Genomic DNA, 18,204 nt, shown 5'->3' with positions numbered 1-18,204 from the left:
CTCGGGACACGAAAAGAAAGCGAGAGCAAGACCAACCAATCAGAAGTCAGCACCTATAGAGCCCCGCCCCTTCACATGGGTGACAGACAGCAGGCTCCGCCCCAGTCCAGCGCCACCTGGAGGTCGAGGGGGATAAATGCGGCGCCTGCCGGGAGGCGGATCTATCTGCCAGGCGAAGTGCGCTGAGCTGGCCAGGGTCTTCGTGGTCTGCAGAGATAAGGCCTCCGCCCAACTCTAGTCAGGCCGCTCACGGGGCAGCTGTGGGGGGTCATTGAAGGCGGAGCCGCTGAGGCGCGGTCGACAGCTGTTAACGTGTTCACTCAAGAGACTTTTCCCACAACTTTCCGCTACTTCCTGTTGTAAATTATCCCTACTTGATCGGAAGAATGGGTGTGATGAGGAAAAGTGGCTCAGAAAAGGGACACAACAGCGGTTGTAAATGCTTCAATAACATCTCTTTTGGGCCCAATCTCCATTAAGCAGAGTGGACCCGGAGAAGGGGTGGTGCCCTCTCGCTGGTGCCCAGTCAGTGGGTCAGGGGTGTGGAGGCTGTCCCTCTCCAGCTGGTTGCCTAGATGTCCCCAGAGGAGCCCAGGCTGCAGCGTTACACTCAGACCTCAAGGTCGGACAGCCAGTGTGTCTTCAGCTGCCCGGGCCTGACTAGGTGGCCATCCGGAGAAGGCGATGGCACCCCACTCCAGTACTCTTGCCTGGAAAATCCCATGGATGGAGGAGCCTGGTAGGCTGCAGTCCATGGGGTTATGAAGGGGACACGACTGAGCGACTTCACTTTCACTTTTCACTTTCATGCATTGGAGAAGGAAATGGCAACCCACTCCACTGTTCTTGCCTGGAGAATCCCAGGGACGGGGGAGCCTGGTGGGCTGCCATCTATGGGGTCGCACAGAGTCGGACACAACTGAAGCGACTTAGCAGCAGCAGCAGCAGCAGCAGCAGGTGGCCATCAGCCCTGCTCTCTCCCTCAGGGTCAGGACACAGAACTAAAATAATCGTCATTCACTTCATTTTCCTTGTTCCTAATTTGAAAGGAGGTCTGAGGTCACAGTAGAGTAGCCTGTGTTGGGGTGAACTAGGCCAAACAGTGCTGGTGCCCTTGAGAAATATTCTTTCCCTTTCCCATGTGGCCTAACACCCAATGCCTCTTATTTCCCCTCATTGTTCCAGTTTCCTCCTAATTCCCTTGTCCCCAGAAACATGCAAACCCCAGTGTTGGTCACAAAAACTGGCTCCCGTGGCCCAGTTTCTCCCCCACCAACACCAAGCCTTTTTGCCTCTTCTTGCTCTTCTGCCCTGTTCATGGACTCCAGTATCCCCAGGGCTACAGGTCATGTTCGGCTCCCGAGAATTCATTAGTTGTAGAATAAAAGGCTTGATCTCCAGTAAAGAGATTTCAAGACATCTGGGGGCAGGTGGGTTTTCTGAATACTCTGGATTCAAGAACTTGGGATGCTATTGGGGGAGGCTACTGCAAGGGGAGAGAAGGGTAAGACTAACAAGGACAGAGCTGTGAGCTCTAAGTCCCACACTCAGCAGGTGAGGACCCTGTGTCCACTGTTTCGGCCATCCTCATGACTTGGAGAAGCCGTGGCTCCCCTAGGAAGCTCCATGTGGACGCAGAGTGGAGCTGGGAGTCCGGGTCTGGTGCCACTTGGTCACTGAGTTGCCAAGATGCCTCTCAGGGTCTCAGTGGTCTCCTCCTTAAAAGTGGCATAACAATCACCGGCTTGAGTGCCTCTGGAATTGTAATTAGGATCCAATGAGAGCTGGTTCCAAATAGGAAAAGGAGTACGTCAACACTGTATATTGTCACCCTGTTTATTTAACTTATATGCAGAGTACATCATGAGAAACACTGGACTGGAAGAAACACAAGCTGGAATCAAGATTGCCGGGAGAAATATCAATAACCTCAGATATGCAGATGACACCACCCTTATGGCAGAAAGTGAAGAGGAACTAAAAAGCTTCTTGATGAAAGTGAAAGAGGAGAGTGAAAAAGTTGGCTTAAAGCTCAACATTCAGAAAATGAAGATCATGGCATCCAGTTCCATCACTTCATGGCAAATAGATGGGGTAACAGTGGAAACAGTGTCAGACTTTATTTTTCGGGGCTCCAAAATCACTACAGATGGTGACTGCAGCCATGAAATTAAAAGACGCTTATTCCTTGGAAGGAAAGTTATGATCAACCTAGATAGCATATTCAAAAGCAGAGACATTACTTTGCCAACAAAGGTTCTTCTAGTCAAGGCTATGGTTTTTCCAGTGGTCGTGTATGGATGTGAGAGTTGGACTGTGAAGAAGGCTGAGCGCCGAAGAATTGATGCTTTTGAACTGTGGTGTTGGAGAAGACTCTTGAGAGTCCCTTGGACTGCAAGGAGATCCAACCAGTCCATTCTGAAGATCAGCCCTGGGATTTCTTTGGAAGGAATGACGCTAAAGCTGAAACTCCAGTACTTTGGCCACCTCATGCAAAGAGTTGACTCATTGGAAAAGACTCTGATGCTGGGAGGGATTGGGGGCAAGAGGAGAAGGGGACGACAGAGGATGAGATGGCTGGATGGCATCACTGACTCGATGGATGTGAGTCTCAGTGAACTCTGGGAGTTGGTGATGGACAGCGTGCTGCGATTCATGGGGTCGCAAAGAGTTGGACACGACTGAGTGACTGATCTGATCTGATCTGATCTGAGAGCTTGATCTAAAAGCCCATCTGAAACATTATGTCCTATTGAGGGTATTTTCTTCATTCTTCTTTCCCCTTAGGTGACAAGAAACAGAGAACTGGGGAGGCAACTAATAAAAGTACGCTGAGCTGCTTTTTTGGAGTGCAGGGGATCTCCCAGCTCCCCGCTGGATCCTTGTGGGGAGGGGGAGGGGTGGCCATTTCTATTGTCCCTGGCCCTGATCCATGTTGGGCTAGAACAGGAATTCAAGTGGGAAAGAGAGGCAGTTTTGGGGAGTGGAAGGGCTCTGGAGTTGGGTACTGTCCTTCCTCACCCCGAAGATGCTCCACTGCCTCCATGGTGAGGGCCGCTTGGTGGGATACAGATGATGAGCCAGGCTTCTGCTTCCCTTGCTCTGCTATGGGTGGGGCAAGGGATGGGAGGAGGAAACAGACCCACGCAAAGAACCAAGCTTGGACCTTCTGTACCACACTGCAGAAAAGAGGGGTGGGACTCCTTAGTCTCCCCATGTCTCCCCGAAGTGCTGGGAACAGCTGGAATTTGGGCATCACCACCTGTCTTGCTCCATTCTGTCATCTGGCTCTCACACCCGTCTAATACTGTCCTGTTAGAGCCCTCCGGGGGAGGTTCAGGTTTGTCTTTGCTCCTCTAGTAAGCTGCCTCTCAGCTGGCTTCCTGGTACGGTGGTTTAATCGCTAAGTCATGTCCAACTCTTTGCGATCCCATGGATGATAGCCCGCCAGGCTCCTCTGTCCATGGGATTCTCCAGGCAAGAATACTGGAGTGGGTTGCCTTTCCCTTCTCCAGGGGATCTTCCTGACCCAGGGATCGAACCAGGTCTCCTGCATTGCAGGCAGACTCTTTACTGACTGTGCTACTAGGGAAGCCGGCTTCCTGGTATGTAGACCCTTATATAATCCTCTCCTCTGGAGTATGGGCTGGTCCTAATGAAGAAAGAAAGTGAAAGTCCCTCAGTCGCTCAGTCGCTCTTTGCCAACCCATGGACTATACAGTCCATGGAATTCTCCAGGCCAGAATACTGGAGTGGGTAGCCTTTCCCTTCTCCAGGGGATCTTCCCAACCCAGGGATCAAATCCAGGTCTCCCACATTGCAGACGGATTCTTTACCAACTGAGCCTTGGGAAGCCATGAATAGAACAGGGCAAAAGCATCTAAGAGTCAGTTATAGAAGTCTGTGATGGGACTTGCCTGGTGGTCCAGTGATTAAGATTCCAAGCTTCCAATGTAGAAGGGACAGGTTCAATCCCTGGTTGAGGAACTAAGATCCTGCATGCTGCACAGTGTGGACAAATAAAAATAATAATCATAAAATAAACGTCTGTGTCCTCCATCTTGCCTGCAGACTGTAGCACTCTCCTCTCCACTCTAAGAGCGAAGCCATGGGCCATCTTGTGAGCTGCCCTCTGGGAGGACCACAAAGCAGAGAACTAAGGGCATTCTCTAGCCAACAGCCCATGTTGAACTGAATCTGAGTCCAGCAGCGTGTGAGAAACTGAATCCCATCAGCAACCACAGGAGTAAGCTTGGAAATGGACTCTTCCCTATTAAAATTTGGAATGATTGCAGTCAGACACCGTGACTGCAGCCTGTGAGTGACCCTGAGCCCAAGGACCCCACCAAGCTACCTACAGATTCCTGACACACAGAACTGTGAAATAATATAATGTTGTTTAAGCCACTAAGATTTGGGTTAATTTGTTATGCAGCATAGATAACAAATACACTCCTTTCCCTTCAACCCTGTTGCTTCGTCAGCGCTAAGTCTCTTTGTCCTTGGCCTTCATTCACTCCTCTGGTTCACTCCACCCTACCCCATTTACTCCACCTCACCCCGCTGCCCCTGCCTCTCCGAGGCTCCTCCCTTTTGTCGTCACTTCTCTTACCCCCCTAATTGTGGTCCCCCCCAGCATCTCTGTCTGTGTACTCCCGGAGAGCCCCTTGCTCATGGCTTCAGTAATGAGTAAGCTCTGTGTCTATGGAGATATTCTTCCAGTCATTTCCCCCATTCCTCCCGCTCATCTGCGTTCAGTTCCATTTCTCTTCTGGCCCCTGAATATATGTTTTATCTAGATGTTACTATAACAACTCAAATCAGTTAATATGTCCCTCCTCGTCATGTCTGTTTTCAGTCAGCAATACATGTTCCCTTCAGAAGGTGGCTCAGCGCTCTTCCCTGGATCCCCCGCCACAGCTGAGCACGAATCTCCTCTCTTTCCGTCTGTCTCTCTTCAGTTGAGACTCACTTTCTTTACATGTGACTGCCTGTATTCCCTGGTGCGACTTGGTTACTCCCCTGGCCCCAGTTTTTTAACCTGTAGCTAAAAACTAGAAATACCCCCAGATGTTTTTCAACAGGTGATACATCTCCATGCCATGGACTACTACTCAGCAATAAAAATGAAAGCATTATTGATACATTTAACAACTGGGATGGATCTCCACAGAATTATGTTGAATGAAAAAAAGCCAACCCCCAAAGGTTATATACTGTACAACTCCAATTTATATAACACTATTTACAGGTGAAAACTATGGAAATGGAGAACAGATGAGTAGCTGCCCAGGTGAGTAATTGGGGCAGAGGGGGAGGCAGGGAAGAAGTGAGCATGATTGTAAGAGAGCAACGTGTGGGGGCGGGGGGGAGAAGCAACGTGGGGAATCATGGGCCGATGAAAATGTTCTGTACCTTGACCACGTCAGTGTCAATAACCTGCTTGTGATATTACACTTAAGTTTTGAGAGATGTTATCATTGGGAAAAACTGATAGAGGGTATAGGGGATTTCTCTGTAGTAGTTCTTGTAATTGCATGTGAATCCAAATTGGCATCAAAAGAAAAAGTTTAATTAAGAAAAAACACCGCCTTGAGTTACATGGAACTCAACTTATAACCTAGAAAGTACATTACCTAGAAAGTACATTCATTCCTAGAAGGTATGAATGAAAAAAAAAAAACAAAAAAAACACTGCTTTAAAAAAATAATTTGATCATCTATAATTCTTTATTTTTATTTTTAAATTAAAAAATTAAAAAATTTTTTTGGCCACACCCCATGGCATATGGGATCTTAGTTCCCCATCAGGGATCAAACCCATGCCCCCTGCATTGGAGGTGCAGAGTCTTAACCACTGGGCCACCTAGAAAGTCCCCATAATTCCTTTTTCCTTTTTTAAAATTGAAGTATAGTTGATGTGAGATATTATAAAAGTTACAGGTGTATGATATAATGATTCACAATTTTTAAAGGTTATACTCCATTTGTAGTTATTATAAAATGTTGGCTATGTTCCCTGTGTTGTACAATATATCCTTGCAACTTAAAAAAAAAAAATCACTGCTTTTAACCCGCTAAAATGTTTGTGTTTGAAAAGTAGTAACAGAACCCCAAGTTTCTAATCTTTCACCTTGCCCTTGAGTCAAGAAAACTAGATGGACTGTGGCACTGCCCACCGTGCTCCCCTGAGACCGTAAGATCAGGTCCAGTGTATCTGCTCTTCTCACTGATCTGCCGCTCCTGCCCTCTTCTTCTGGAGGAGCAGTGAAAAGCAGGAAGAACTTAGGGGAGCTCTTTTAGGCAGGGGAACTGAGTCTGAGGTTGGGGCAGAAAGAGAGGGATTAGGGCAAGTCACCACAGGCAGGTCAGATTCTCACCCTTACAGTGCCTTCTTTCCTCTAAGCTCAGGATGCCCTTGTTGACTGAAACCTCACCATCCTTCAGACCCCGCTCAGATCCCATTTGCTCAGGGACTCCTGCACTCCAGCCCCCATCCCTTCTTGTCTGAGCTTCACAATTTAACTCCTGATTGGTGAAAGTTAGTCTGGATTGTGTTGTGTGTAAACTCCTCACAGGCAGAGACCATCTGTCTCACCAGGCTCTTCTGCACAATCAGTTCAGGCACTCAGTCATGTCCGGCTCTTTGTGACCCCCATGGACTGCAGCATGCCAGGCTTCCCTGTCCATCACCAACTCCCGAGGCTTACTCAAACTCATGTCCATTGAGTCAGTGATGCCATCAACCATCTCTTCCTCTGTTGTCCCCTTCTCCTCCCGCCTTCAATCTTTCCCAGCATCAGAGTCTTTGCCAATGAGTCAGTTCTCTGATTCTGCACAATGCCAGGCACCAAATACACAGTATAGAAATATTAGTAAGTATTGGCTTGTTACTCAGTCAAAGGGATCACCTCCTCAATTCATGAGGAGGTCATTTTGATAGAAAAGTGGCCAAAAGATAAATTGACGGTTCTCAGTTTATAAATGCAAACACCCTTCAACACATGAAACAAGTTCAACCTCCTCGTGGTCAGAGAAACGTACAGCAAGAGATCACTGCTCACCCAACCAGTGGGCGGAAGTCCAAGAGTCTGATGACATACTCAGTTGGCAATATTCTCTTTCAGATGTATTCCTGGTGAGAAGGGAAAAGGGTACAACTCCTGGGGGTAATTTTTTTAAACTTTTTATTTTAAAACTATCTCACAGGAACTACAGAAAACTACAGAAAAAATGCAAATGTCGCAAAATTATTTTTTTCTAAACTATTTGTGACAAAGTGTCAACATGGTGCCCAGTCACCCCCCCAAAAAAACACCTTACTATAGGATATATTTCTTTTTATCCTATACTAGAAATATATTCTTGTAAATAAGGATGCTGTCTTCCATAACTGCAGTACAAACATCAAAATCAGGAAAGTAACACTGATCCATTACTATCGTCCATTACTATCCTCAGACCCAAGTTACAATTTTCTAATTTTTCCAATAATGCCCTTTGTACCAGAAATATCTAATCCAGAATCACACATTTACTTGTCTCTTTAGTTTCTTTCCTTCTATCTGGAATATTTCCTCAATCTTTCCCTGACTTTCATGGCCTTGACACTCTTGAAAAACACAAGTCAGATATTTTGTAGGATATCCCTTTGCAATGGTGTGATGTTTGTGTCCTTTCAAAGGTCATATATCGAAACCTACCCTGCAAGGTGATGGTATTAGGAGGTGGAGCCTTTGGGAGAAGATTAAGTCATTAGGGCAGAGCTCTTATGACTGGGATTAGTGCTCTTGTAAGAGAGACCCTAAAGAGCTAGCTTGTAGCTACCACCATGGACACAGAGAAAAGATGGCTGTCTATGCAGAAGGAAGCATCACCAGTCATCAAATCTACTGGCATCTTCATCTTGAACTTTCCAGCCCCTACTGTGAGACATAACTTTTCATTGTTTATAAACCACCCAGTCTATAGAACTTTGTTACAGCAGCCCAAATGGACTAGGAGAGGGTTTGTCTGATATCTCCTTGAGATTAGATTCAGGCGATGCGTCTTTGGCTGGAGTATGTATGACAGAAATGATGCTGTGTCGTTCTCACTGCATCCTGTTAGGTGGTGTATCATTTCAATTTGGTCCACTACTGATGAAGTTAACTTTGATCACTTGATTAAAGGGCTTTTTCATTGTAAAGTTATTCTTTTCCTCTTTGTAATTAGTAAGTGTCTTGCTGGGAAGTATTTGAGGCTGTGTAAATATCCCATTCCCCACTAAACTTGCAATTTGTTTGTTTATTTCTAGCACTGTGGACTCATGGATTCCTATTTTATGCAGTGGATTTATAATCTGTTGGTATCATTATTTTGGTGCTCAAACTTTCCCATATTTTCCCAGTAGAAGCCCTTTCTGTACCTCATCCTTCTTTGAATACTTCTTTAACTTTAAAGTATAGCATGTTCTGGGCTCATCTTGTTCCTTGCTTGACCCAGCTCTGGAAGCTGCCATTTCTCCAAAGAAAGTCCAGTTCTGTCTGGTAAAGAATGGTATTTAGAAACCAAGATCTGGGCATGAAGTATTCTCATCCCTGTTGAGGTTTCATTGCTTGTACGTGCTCTCAGCGGACAGAAGAGGGGAATGTGTGTATGTATATACACAAGATGTAAATATACACACATACATTTTACATCTATATTTATCTCTGGTTCTATCAATATACAGAAGTGAGGCTCAGAGTGAAGTGAGAGGCAGAGGCTAAGGTGTTTACTGGAGGAAAAGGCTGAATCAGCATCTAGAAATAGGGGAGGGAAGTTGATGACAGTTGCTGCGGGAAATCCAATAAGAAGGTAAAAAGAACTGAATAAAAGCACTGTGTACCGGCACATGTAAAACCATACAGAACGAATTTGTGTCTTTATGATTTTCTTGGTGAATTAGGATAATGACCTCATTTATGGGTTACAAAGCATTTTTTCCCTCTTTGTCATAATACTCACAACCTCTGTGGTGGCCATGCACTGGAGTCACTCATCAGCTTTGGGATTTTAGGGGGCGAGTTACTAGTCAGTCCATGGAGTTCCTAGGAAATGAGCTGACTAGCAGCCAGTTGAGGTTTAAAGGAAGTGATTCTGCAATCCTCAGACCTAGGGATTGCCCAGGCTCTGAAGGAATCCCTAGGAAGCCAGGACCATGCCAACAGAGTTGGCCTTCCGCAAAGGGGACTTCTTCCCTGCAGGCCCTCAGGTTGAGCCTTTGAAGACAATGAGTCTCCAGACCAGGACTATGCTCCCTTAGGGAGAAGTGAGTCCGGGCTGCCCCGCTGGCAGGGTGGACCCCTGTGTGCTTTTTCCCTTCCCCTCTCTTCCAAAGTCAGTCTTCATTGAGAATAATCTATTTTATCTCCACCATCATAGGCTTGGTGTTTTGAGGGTGGTTAAATTTATAACGTAGCCACTGTTACAGATAACGAGAAGCCACGTGTAGACCATTGAGAGGAATGCACCTTACCTGGATCCTCTTTATCCTCCTTTGGGAAGGAGAGTAAGTGGATTTTTAGTTGTAGATGGTGAGGTTCTTTATTTTAGTAGGAGCATTTAAAACTATCTTTTTATTGAGGTGAAATTCATATACTATTAAATTAACCTTTGGAAAATGTACAGTTCAGGGCATTTAGTACATTCACAACATTGTGCAACCACCGCCTCTATTAACGTTTTTTAAAAAATATTTATTTGGCTGTGCTGTGTCTTAGTTGTGGTACGTGAGATCTTTAACCTTCACTGGGGCATGCGGAATCTTTGGTTGTGCCATTTGAACTCTTAGTGGCTACCTGTGGGATCTAGTTCCCTGACCAGGGATTGAACACAAGCTCCCTGCATTGGGAGCACGGAATCTTAGCCATTGCCCACCAGGGAAGTCCTGGCAAGAGCATTTTTGATGCTTGCATGGGGAAAAGTCGGTGTACATGGGTGCTGGGCGGCCACTGCTTGAAGTGCAGTGTGTCTGCCCAGCACCCTTGCTTTGGAGAACAGCTCTGCCCCTTCTCCACGGGGTGCTGCTGGGTCTGTCAGTCTCCAAACCTCCTGCACCCACTTAAGGGGGTGGATATGTGATCCACCCCACCCCCAGGTGGTAGGACATGTTCAGAGTGGGCTTTGACCAAAGTCAGAACAACTGAAGTAACCCTCGGGACATCTCTGCTAGGGATGGCGCTGAGAGCGAGGGTGCCACTGAAATACAAAGCAGGACAATTGTGTCTCATATTCGAGGCTCAGGGGTTTGGAGGGTGTTATTTTTTATTAATTTATTTTTTATTGGGAGAGTGTTATTAAAGATATGGAGGAACTTCCCTGGTGGTCCAGTAGTTAAGACTCTGCACTTCCAGTGCAGGGAGCACAGGTTTGATCCCTGGTCAGGGAAGATTCTGTGTGTTGTGGCCAAAAATACATACATAAATAAATAAATAAAATAAAAGACATGGAACCTCCTGCCCTGGAAGCAGGTGACTGATACTGCCCCTCACCCCAGAGGATCTAGGGTTGACCCAGATACTGGCTGGGCCAGAGTGGAGCACACACAAGTGATGGGGCCGTAGGAGCCTGAAGGCTAAATCAATCAGAGCTGGACCCCATGTGATGTATGGTGAGGAGGGCCCAGTAGGGTTAGCCAGCATTGATGTGTCTCTTCTTGGCACAGCCTGGACGGCCTTCCTCATGCCAAAGACATCAGGACCAGGCGCCGGAACCAGCCCTGCAGCCACACGTTTGCTTCTTACTAGACATAAGCAAACCCCCTAACATGGTCACCTTGGGCCTTTTGACACCAGCAACACAGACATCCAAGGTCACACTTATCATGGGCTCCCAATGATTTCATCACAGATAATTCTACTGAATAGAAAGCTGCTTCTTTTCTTTTTTGGCTGAGCCACATGGCTTGCAGGGTCTTAGTACCCCGATCAGAGACTGAACTCGGCAGTGAAAGTGCCGAGTCCTAACCATGGAACCGCCAACGAATTCCCTATTGAAGAGAGACACAACTGCCCACTTGACCCAGAGAGTTTCAGTTTATTAAGAATAACTGTAAGGTTTTAAGGTAACTATCATGATTTCAGAGTCAGATGGACCATGCTTTGAACCCTGGCTCTGCTGCTTCCCAACTGTGTAGCTTTGACTGAGCCTCAGTTTCTTCATCTGTACAGTGAGGATGACACAAATCACCAGAGTGTTGCTTAAGAACTACGAGAAAAGTGCCAACCTGGTGCCTGGCACACAGGAGACACTCAGTAAACTGTCACTGCTATTTGGGGTATCATTATATAAGCCCTAGGGTTTCCCTGGTGGCTCAGATGGTAAAGAATTCGCCTGCAGTGCAGGAGACCCAGGTTCGTTCCCTGGGTCAGGGAGATCCCCTGGAGAAGGGAATGATTACGTACTTGTTTTCTTGCCTGGAGAATTCCACGGACAGAGGAGCCTGGTGGGCTACAGTCCATGGGTTGCAAAGAGTCGGACACGAGTCAACAACTAACACTTTCACACTTTAAGGAACTAGAAGGTATGGCAACTATCTTTCTAAACATGGTCTTCCCTTTAGCCAAGCTTTAGCATGTCTATGGATGTCCACCTTGATGCTGAAAGCAAAGTGGCAAGGAGTCTACAATGTGCATATTCATTCAGCCAAAGCTTGTGCCAAGCTTTGTCACCAAGAGGTGACAGAGGTGGTCTCTGTCTTCAGAGACCACTTAAGATGGAAGGAACATCTTAAGTCTCTGGAACTGTCCAGGTAGAGCCCACAGATAGCAGGACCTCTCACCAGTGGCATGGGGTGACCCCTTGAATGAGGGTGACACTGAAAACTGTGTAGGGAGCGGTCTCTGACCTTGAGGCGAGGGGAGTTGGCAGACTGAAGGACCTGGATGCATTAGAGGACTTCTGGAAGGGAATCTCTTGGATGAAAGGTCAGCTCTATGTCCCAATGAGTTAGGTAACTGTTGCTGTGACCCTTGAAGGGCTGAAGCTAGTCGGGGCAGAGGGAAAAGAAGGACTGGTTTCAGCAGGGAGGGTGATGGATGCCTGGACAAGGGGGCACACTACGTCCTGGGCCAGGGAGCTCAGAGCGTTGTAATAAAGATGAAGCGCTGGGTGGAATGGGAGTACACTGTGGGAGATGACTGGTGTGGGTACAGGCAGAAGAGGGGAGGCGAGTGAGGGGGCCAAGCCTAGTGGTGGCAGTTGGGAGAGTAAGGGTTGGGAGAGTGGGAGTTGTGGTGCTGATGTAAGTAGACAGAGATGCCCCAAGTCAGAAACCTGGAGCCCTGGGAACTCTATGGGAAATGAGACCAACCCTCCTGGCAACGGGGTGAGTAAGCACGAGGGTGGAGTGTAGGTGTGTGCACGGAATCTTAGAGCTGGAAGGGATCTTCAATGTCATTTAGTTCCACCTCCCAGCCAAGGAATCTCTCAGTCTTCCACTGACCAACTGAGGGCACTCAACTCTACTTGGACACCTCAAGGTACGGGGAGCTCACTTCCTTCCAGGGAGGCTCAACCAATAGAGGTGCTCGAGCCTCCAAGACGGCCTGGATAGGCCCGGCGCCCCGACCTTGGCCCTGTTGAATGGACTGGCCTCCACTCGGCGGCGGCACCTGGCGGGGGTGGCGGGTGGCGTGGGGGTTGCGACGCGGATGGGCCGGCGCTGCTGTCCCCAGCCCCAGTGCTGAGGCAGGCAGAGTGCAGTGGGCTCTGGTGGAGGTCGGGAGAACTGCAGGGCGAAGGCCGCCGGGGGCTCCGTGGGCTGCCGGGGGGAGGCACTTGACACCGGCCGCGGGAGAGGAGGGGCCGCTGTCCCTGCGGCCAGTGCTGGATGCGGGGACTCAGCGCAGAGGCAGCGCCAGGTAGCGGGGCGCCCCGCGCAGAGTCGGGGTGGTGGTGGTGAGGGCTACCGCAGGCCCCCGGCGGAGTGGCCGGGAGAGCGGCCGAGGCGGGGTGCCCGGGCCCTGCGCAGGGTCGGGGCGCTGCGGGGTCCGGCTCTCCGAACTGCAGCGTGCGGGGACCCCCAGCGGGGACGTAGGGGCCGGGAAGTCGGGCCGAGGGCGCTAGGACCGGCCGCGCGCCCAGGCCGCTCCCGCCGCGGCGCCCCGGGGCCCCCAAGTCGGCGCTGCCTCGCGGGCCGGCTCCGCAGCGCCGGGGCCCGGGCCAGCGCGGCCGCGGGGGGCGAGCAGCGGGCGGAGGCCTGGGCCCGCGGGCGGCCGGAGGGAGGGAAGGAGGAAGGCGGAGAGAAGGGGTGGGAGGGGGGGACCCGGCGGAGGAGGCGGAGAGAGGGAGCGCGACAGCGAGCGGAGGGAGGGAGCGAGCGAGCGAGGCAGGCAGGCGGGCCGGGAGGGAGGGAGGGAGGGCGCGCGGGCGGCGGCGGCGGCGGCGGCGAGAGCAGAGGACGAGCCGGGACGCGGCGCCGCGGCACTAGGGCGCGCAGCCGGGCCGGCCCGACCCCACCGGCCACACGGTAATGAGCGCCGCTGCTGGCGGCCCGGGAGGCCGGCCCGGAGGCGGGCGGGGAGGAGGGTAGCCGGGCGGGGGGCACGGTGGCGGGCAGTGCCCGGCTCGGGGCACGCTCCCGGACCCCCGCAACTCGGCGCCGGGCGCTCGCGGGGCTAGGGCTGCGGGCGGCGACGGCGGGCCGGGCTGGCCAGGGCGGCGCGGGGGATTGGAGGGTTTGTTTATGTCCCCGCGGGCTCGCCAGGCGCCCCCTCCCGTCCCGCCCGCTCCCGGCGCGGAGCCCCCTCCGCGCCCCCGCCCGGCTCCGGGCTCAAGTTCAAGTCTATACAATGCCGCCGGGGGCCCCCCTCCGCCGCCGGCCTCAGCCTCGGTGCCCGGCTAGGCGCTGCCGCAGGGGCCCCGGCCTGGCCGCCCCCGCCTTCCGGGCCGTGCCTGCCCCCGCCCCGGGGCCCAGCCTGGGGCCTGCGGCCGGGGCGCTGGAGGGCGCGGACCCCGACCCGGAATAATCGGCTCCCGCCGCGGCCCGCAGGGAGCGGGGGAGGGGGGCGGGGGCCGGGCCCCGCGCAGGCTCCGCGGCGGCGGCAGAAAATGGCAGCCTGGCACGACCCGGCCCCCCGCCCCTCCCCCCCGGCTCCCGGCCCTCCTCGGCCCGGCGGGGCGGGGGGACCCGGGAGGCCCCCGGGGGGCGGGCCGAGGGGTGATCGAGGGGCCGGGCCGGGGAGCGCTGCGCAGCGATCTTCCTCCGGCCACCTGTGGCTGGGGGTGCGGGGTGCCAGCGGATCTGGGAGGGGCGGCGGGGGTGGGGAGAGTGCCAGTTGGGGGGCACACCTCTCCGCTGAGAGTCGAGCGGCGCGCGCGCGGGGCGGGGGGGCGGACGTCGTGCCTGGCTCCTCCCTGCCCCCGCCGCGGGCCGTGGGAGCCGGGGCGGCGGCGGCGGCGGTGGCGGTGGCGGTGGCGGTGGCGGCGCCGCAGTGTGGGGGCGGGGCGGGGGCGGGCGAAGATCCCGGACCCGGGCCGCGGGGACCGGAAAACGCAGGGGGGTGGTAGCCTCGGGGCCGGGGCCCGGGGCGTTGCGGGCGGGGGCGCCCAGGGTCGCCCCCTGCAGCAGCACCCACCCGCCTGCACACACTCACACGCACGCGGACACACTCACGCACACGCACCCCCGCTGGGCCGGTGCAGACGTGTCCTTGAAAGCTTCGCATCTGCACGGTGAAGGACGAGGCCTCGCCGAAGCTGCGGCTCGGGGTCTTCGGCCCCTACGTCCCAGTGCCCCGGGAGACCCCAAGCTTCGGAGCCGCAGGCTTCGGGCCGTGTCCCGCCCTCACCCCAGCTCCCCTCCCCCAGGCCGCCCTGCCCTCCCTCCCCCTCGGCTCCGAAGGGGCTGGCCGGAGTCCAGGGCCCGCCCCCGGCCTCCCCCAGCCCCCCATCGCTGGGGCCCGCGGCCCTCGGGCTGCCAAACTGCATTTCGCTTTCCTGGAGCCTCCCTTCTTGGGGCACCCACTCCCTTCCCTCTCCCCCCACCCCCCAGCCCCTGTTATTTCCCCCTTTTCTCTCCATCCCTTCCGTCCTTCCTTCTCTATACTGCAAAGCCAGTTGAGTAGGTGTTGGCGCCTTGGGTGGGGAGTGAGGGGCTCGCTGGTTCTCAGGGGCTCTCTTCCCCCTCCGGCTCGCGAAGGGGAGCCCCCTGTGGCTGCACCTTGACCCAAGATGGCGTCCTGCACCCAGCTGGGCAGCTCTGGCCTGCGTCAGGCAGGGAGGAAGGGCCCGGAGCCCCGAAGCTACACAACTCGCCCCCTCCCAAACCAGCAGGGACAGGACGCTGCCGGAGAGGAGCCCGCCGCCCTGTGACCCAGCTTGCCCCTCGCTGCCGTGCCCAGAGACTGCCATCAGCATCCCTGGGGGACTGTTCCGTCTTCATGTTTCAGCCCGGGCTGCCAGCGGCTGAACCAGGCCTCCTGGGCTGGCGGGCTGTGAAGGGATCCTGGGATCAGGTGCTGCTACGCTGTGCCTGCTCCCTCCCGGCAGATGTGACAGCTGCAGCCGAGGGAGCTTTTCTCCTTGGGCGATGCTTGGAGTGCTAGGACTGGCCTGTGGGATTTGAGGAGCCCAGCTGTCAGGCGTACCCTCCTTGGGCCATCCCCTGTGCTGGCAGGGGCCGGTCTCCTGGTTGGTTTCCTGAGCTGCCTGGGTTAGGAGGTTTGGGTTGTTAGGAGTTCTTGTTAGGTTTCTGGGACAAGGTGGTCCCCTTCTGCCTCCAGGTGCTAGTGAGGCCCTGGTTGGGCTGTTTGACAGGCAACTCTGTGAAAAGTGTGAGTCTTGTGTGCATGTGTGTGCATGTGTGCACATGTGCCGCACGCAGGCAGGGGCCCAGGCAAACCTGTGCAGCGGGTCTGGCACCTGCCCGCCTCCCTTCCCCGGGCCCCACTCCTCTGGGCCCTGGCTTCCTTTCCAGCCTCTTGTCCAGGTCCTTGGGCCTGTCTTCAGCTCCTCATCAAATGCACAGTTCCTGGCCCGGATGGACCGAGGCTCTCCTTGTCCTCCTTCCCAGGCTCATGGACCCGCAATAGGAACCAGCCTTCAAAAAGGTGAATTCCTTCTCGAATTCAAGGAGTGTCAGTTTCACTGTGCAAGGGCTCCTCCCCTCCTCCCCCCACCCCCTAAGCACTGGAGAAGCAGAGGACAACCACAGCCATGTGTCAGGGTGTCTGTGGACAAGATTCTTCTGTAGGGTGGGGGTTGGACTGCAGCTTGAAGGCCCATTCCAGCTTTTAAATTCTATGGCTCTGATTCCAGTGGTGTAGTTTCAGACCCAGGAAGAGGGGTGGGATGGTCTTATTTCTACCACACAGGGATAATCAGGAAGGACTTCTCAGGAGAGGAGGTCTGAGTGAGAGCGGGGCCTCCTGAAGGGTGGGCCTTTGAAGGGAGCTGGTGATGTGAAGGGTGGGGGGCCTTCAGGAAACAGGTCGGTCACATCTGACTCCACAAAGGATGTAAAAGTTTAGCCTCTGGTTAAGCCTTCACATGTGTGTGTCCTTTTGTAGGTTTACTTGGGCATTTATGTGTGTGTGCACAATTTCTGAGATTTCCTCCGAGTCCAGTTTGCAGTGAGCGTCTGAGTTCGTTGTAGATCTTCTTCAGGCTGAAACTCCAAACCTTCTCATCCTTTCTTGGTTTCTCTGGGGACCAGCCCCCATCCCAGAGCCCACCCAGAGTCACCTCATTAGAACAAGAGATGCTCCTAGTTTCATGCCAGTGGTCCTCTGAAAAAGCCTGCAAGGAAGACAGGAGAAGCTATAAAATCCTGGCCCGGGATGACCTGGCTGGGAAGAAGCAGGGCCAGAGCTGCCCTCTGGGGAGCTTAGACTGCCTCCTGCTCCAGGTCTCCTGGTCTCCTACACTCCGTGTCAGTGTCGCCTCTTGGTTCATAGTCTCCACGGGACAGGACTCTTGCCCTGGCCACCTCTGGGTCCCCTTGGTCATTTTGTGGGGCTTCCAAGGTGTCTCCTGGATAGTGAGGAAACTTGCTGCACATCTGTGTTTACATCCTCGGCCTCTCCCTAGCTGCACGGTTGGTGGCCGGGCTGTCTTCATCTTGCTTCTGCTCCGCCTTCCCCAAACAGTCACTGCCTACTTAGGCTCCTTAGGCTCAAGCCCCCCTGAAAAACAGATTCTTTTTCAGCATGAGCCAGGACTCCATCAAGGCTCCTGTTTTTTTGGGAGCCAGATAGAAAGGGGACTCTGAGAGCAGTGTTGCCAGCTCTCTAATGGGTGAGTTAAAAATAGACCACCCTCTCCCCATCCTCTGCCTGAAATGTTACCATTAGAATCCAAGCCCTAGAATTTAGGGTTGAAAGACAACTTGAAGCTCTGGGAGCACTTGGGCTGGGTTGGGGGCTATTTGGGTGTGGAGCCAGGCCCAGCTTCTTCCAGGGTTGGCAGCACTACCCAGAGCCTGAGGCCAGAAGGGCCAACTGCCTGCCCATCACATGCTCCCCTCCCTCAGCACTTCCTGCCACCTTCTGCTCTCTTGATCCTGGGGTCCCTGTCTTGGTGCCTGGGTCCCCTTGCCCGGTCCCATGCCCCACTGATAGTTAAGTGTCTCTGGCCTTCCGCTTGGAAAGAGGCAACAGTCAGGACCGAGGAATGGCCTGTAGAAATTGTTTCCATTTCCCTTTTGGTGTTTTGTGGAGAGTAGTGTGCTTGGGGGACGGGGAAGCCTGGTGGGCTACCGTCTATGGGGTCGCACAGAGTTGGACACGACTGAAGCGACTTAGCAGCAGCAGCAGCAGCAGCAGTGTGCTTGGAAGCCGGGCATCTCTGTGGGCCTGTGTGCTTTGCTGCTGCTGAGCAGGGCTTTAATAGTAACCAAAGCTGCCAGATTCCTTTCCACTCAAATCTTAAAGGCTCATTTTCAGGCATTTCTCTCTTTGACTCTTTTCCCTTAAAAAACAAACAAACAAACAAACAAACAACCTACTAGATCTGAGATCCATGCAGTGTCAGAGATTTGCATGTGTGTCCCTTGGCTAAGTGTGTGGGCAAGACAGGGTGTGGTGCACGTGTGTCTCTGCATATTTCTGTGTACGCGGTGTGCAGCTGCGTGGGGACAGAGACTTGCTTTGACATGAGCCTGTCTGAGGCAGCCCAAGTGAGGGCCCTGGAGTCGGAGGGAGCTGCATTCAGCTTCCAGCTGTGGGATCTGGGACAAGCGCA

At 53.1% G+C, this 18,204-nt stretch overlaps 2 protein-coding genes across 9 annotated transcripts in view; one reads left to right on the top strand and one right to left on the bottom strand.

Moving 5' to 3' along the window:
• Window positions 1-12,485: 12,485 nt before the first annotated feature.
• LOC106700836 (WAS/WASL-interacting protein family member 1-like) lies at window positions 12,486-14,952 on the bottom strand. Its single transcript, XM_070380192.1, has 4 exons — window positions 14,649-14,952; window positions 13,852-14,604; window positions 12,933-13,671; window positions 12,486-12,849 (listed from the first exon to the last, which is right to left on the bottom strand). The coding sequence occupies exons 1-4, from the start codon at window positions 14,950-14,952 to the stop codon at window positions 12,486-12,488; spliced, it is 2,160 nt and encodes a 719-aa protein (XP_070236293.1).
• Window positions 12,729-18,204, top strand: part of DNMT3A (DNA methyltransferase 3 alpha) — a 103,733-nt gene continuing 98,257 nt past the window's right edge. For 6 of the 8 annotated variants that reach the window (XR_011466015.1, XM_070379222.1, XM_070379225.1 and 3 more), the window contains exon 1: window positions 13,343-13,492. The gene's annotated coding sequence lies outside the window, so the exon portion shown is untranslated. Of the gene's footprint in view, window positions 12,885-13,342; window positions 13,493-14,553; window positions 16,074-18,204 lie in introns of those variants that run through there. The other 2 variants (XM_070379223.1, XM_070379224.1) reach the window with 2 other exon arrangements.

Source organism: Bos mutus, chromosome 11 (assembly GCF_027580195.1).
Source record: "Bos mutus isolate GX-2022 chromosome 11, NWIPB_WYAK_1.1, whole genome shotgun sequence".
Classification (NCBI taxonomy): domain Eukaryota; kingdom Metazoa; phylum Chordata; class Mammalia; order Artiodactyla; family Bovidae; genus Bos; species Bos mutus.
Note: the sequence above shows the minus strand (reverse complement) of the source record. Positions and strands in the feature narration are given on the sequence as shown.

Coding starts and splice junctions, on each gene's coding strand:
- LOC106700836 (XM_070380192.1), bottom strand. CDS start 14,952: ATGCAGTTTGGCAGCCCGAGGGCCGCGGGCCCCAGCGATGGGGGGCTG. Junction 13,672..13,851: donor GCGCCTAGCCGGGCACCGAG/GCTGAGGCCGGC, acceptor CGCCCTGGCCAG/CCCGGCCCGCCGTCGCCGCC. Junction 12,850..12,932: donor CACTCCGCCGGGGGCCTGCG/GTAGCCCTCACC, acceptor CCCCGCATCCAG/CACTGGCCGCAGGGACAGCG.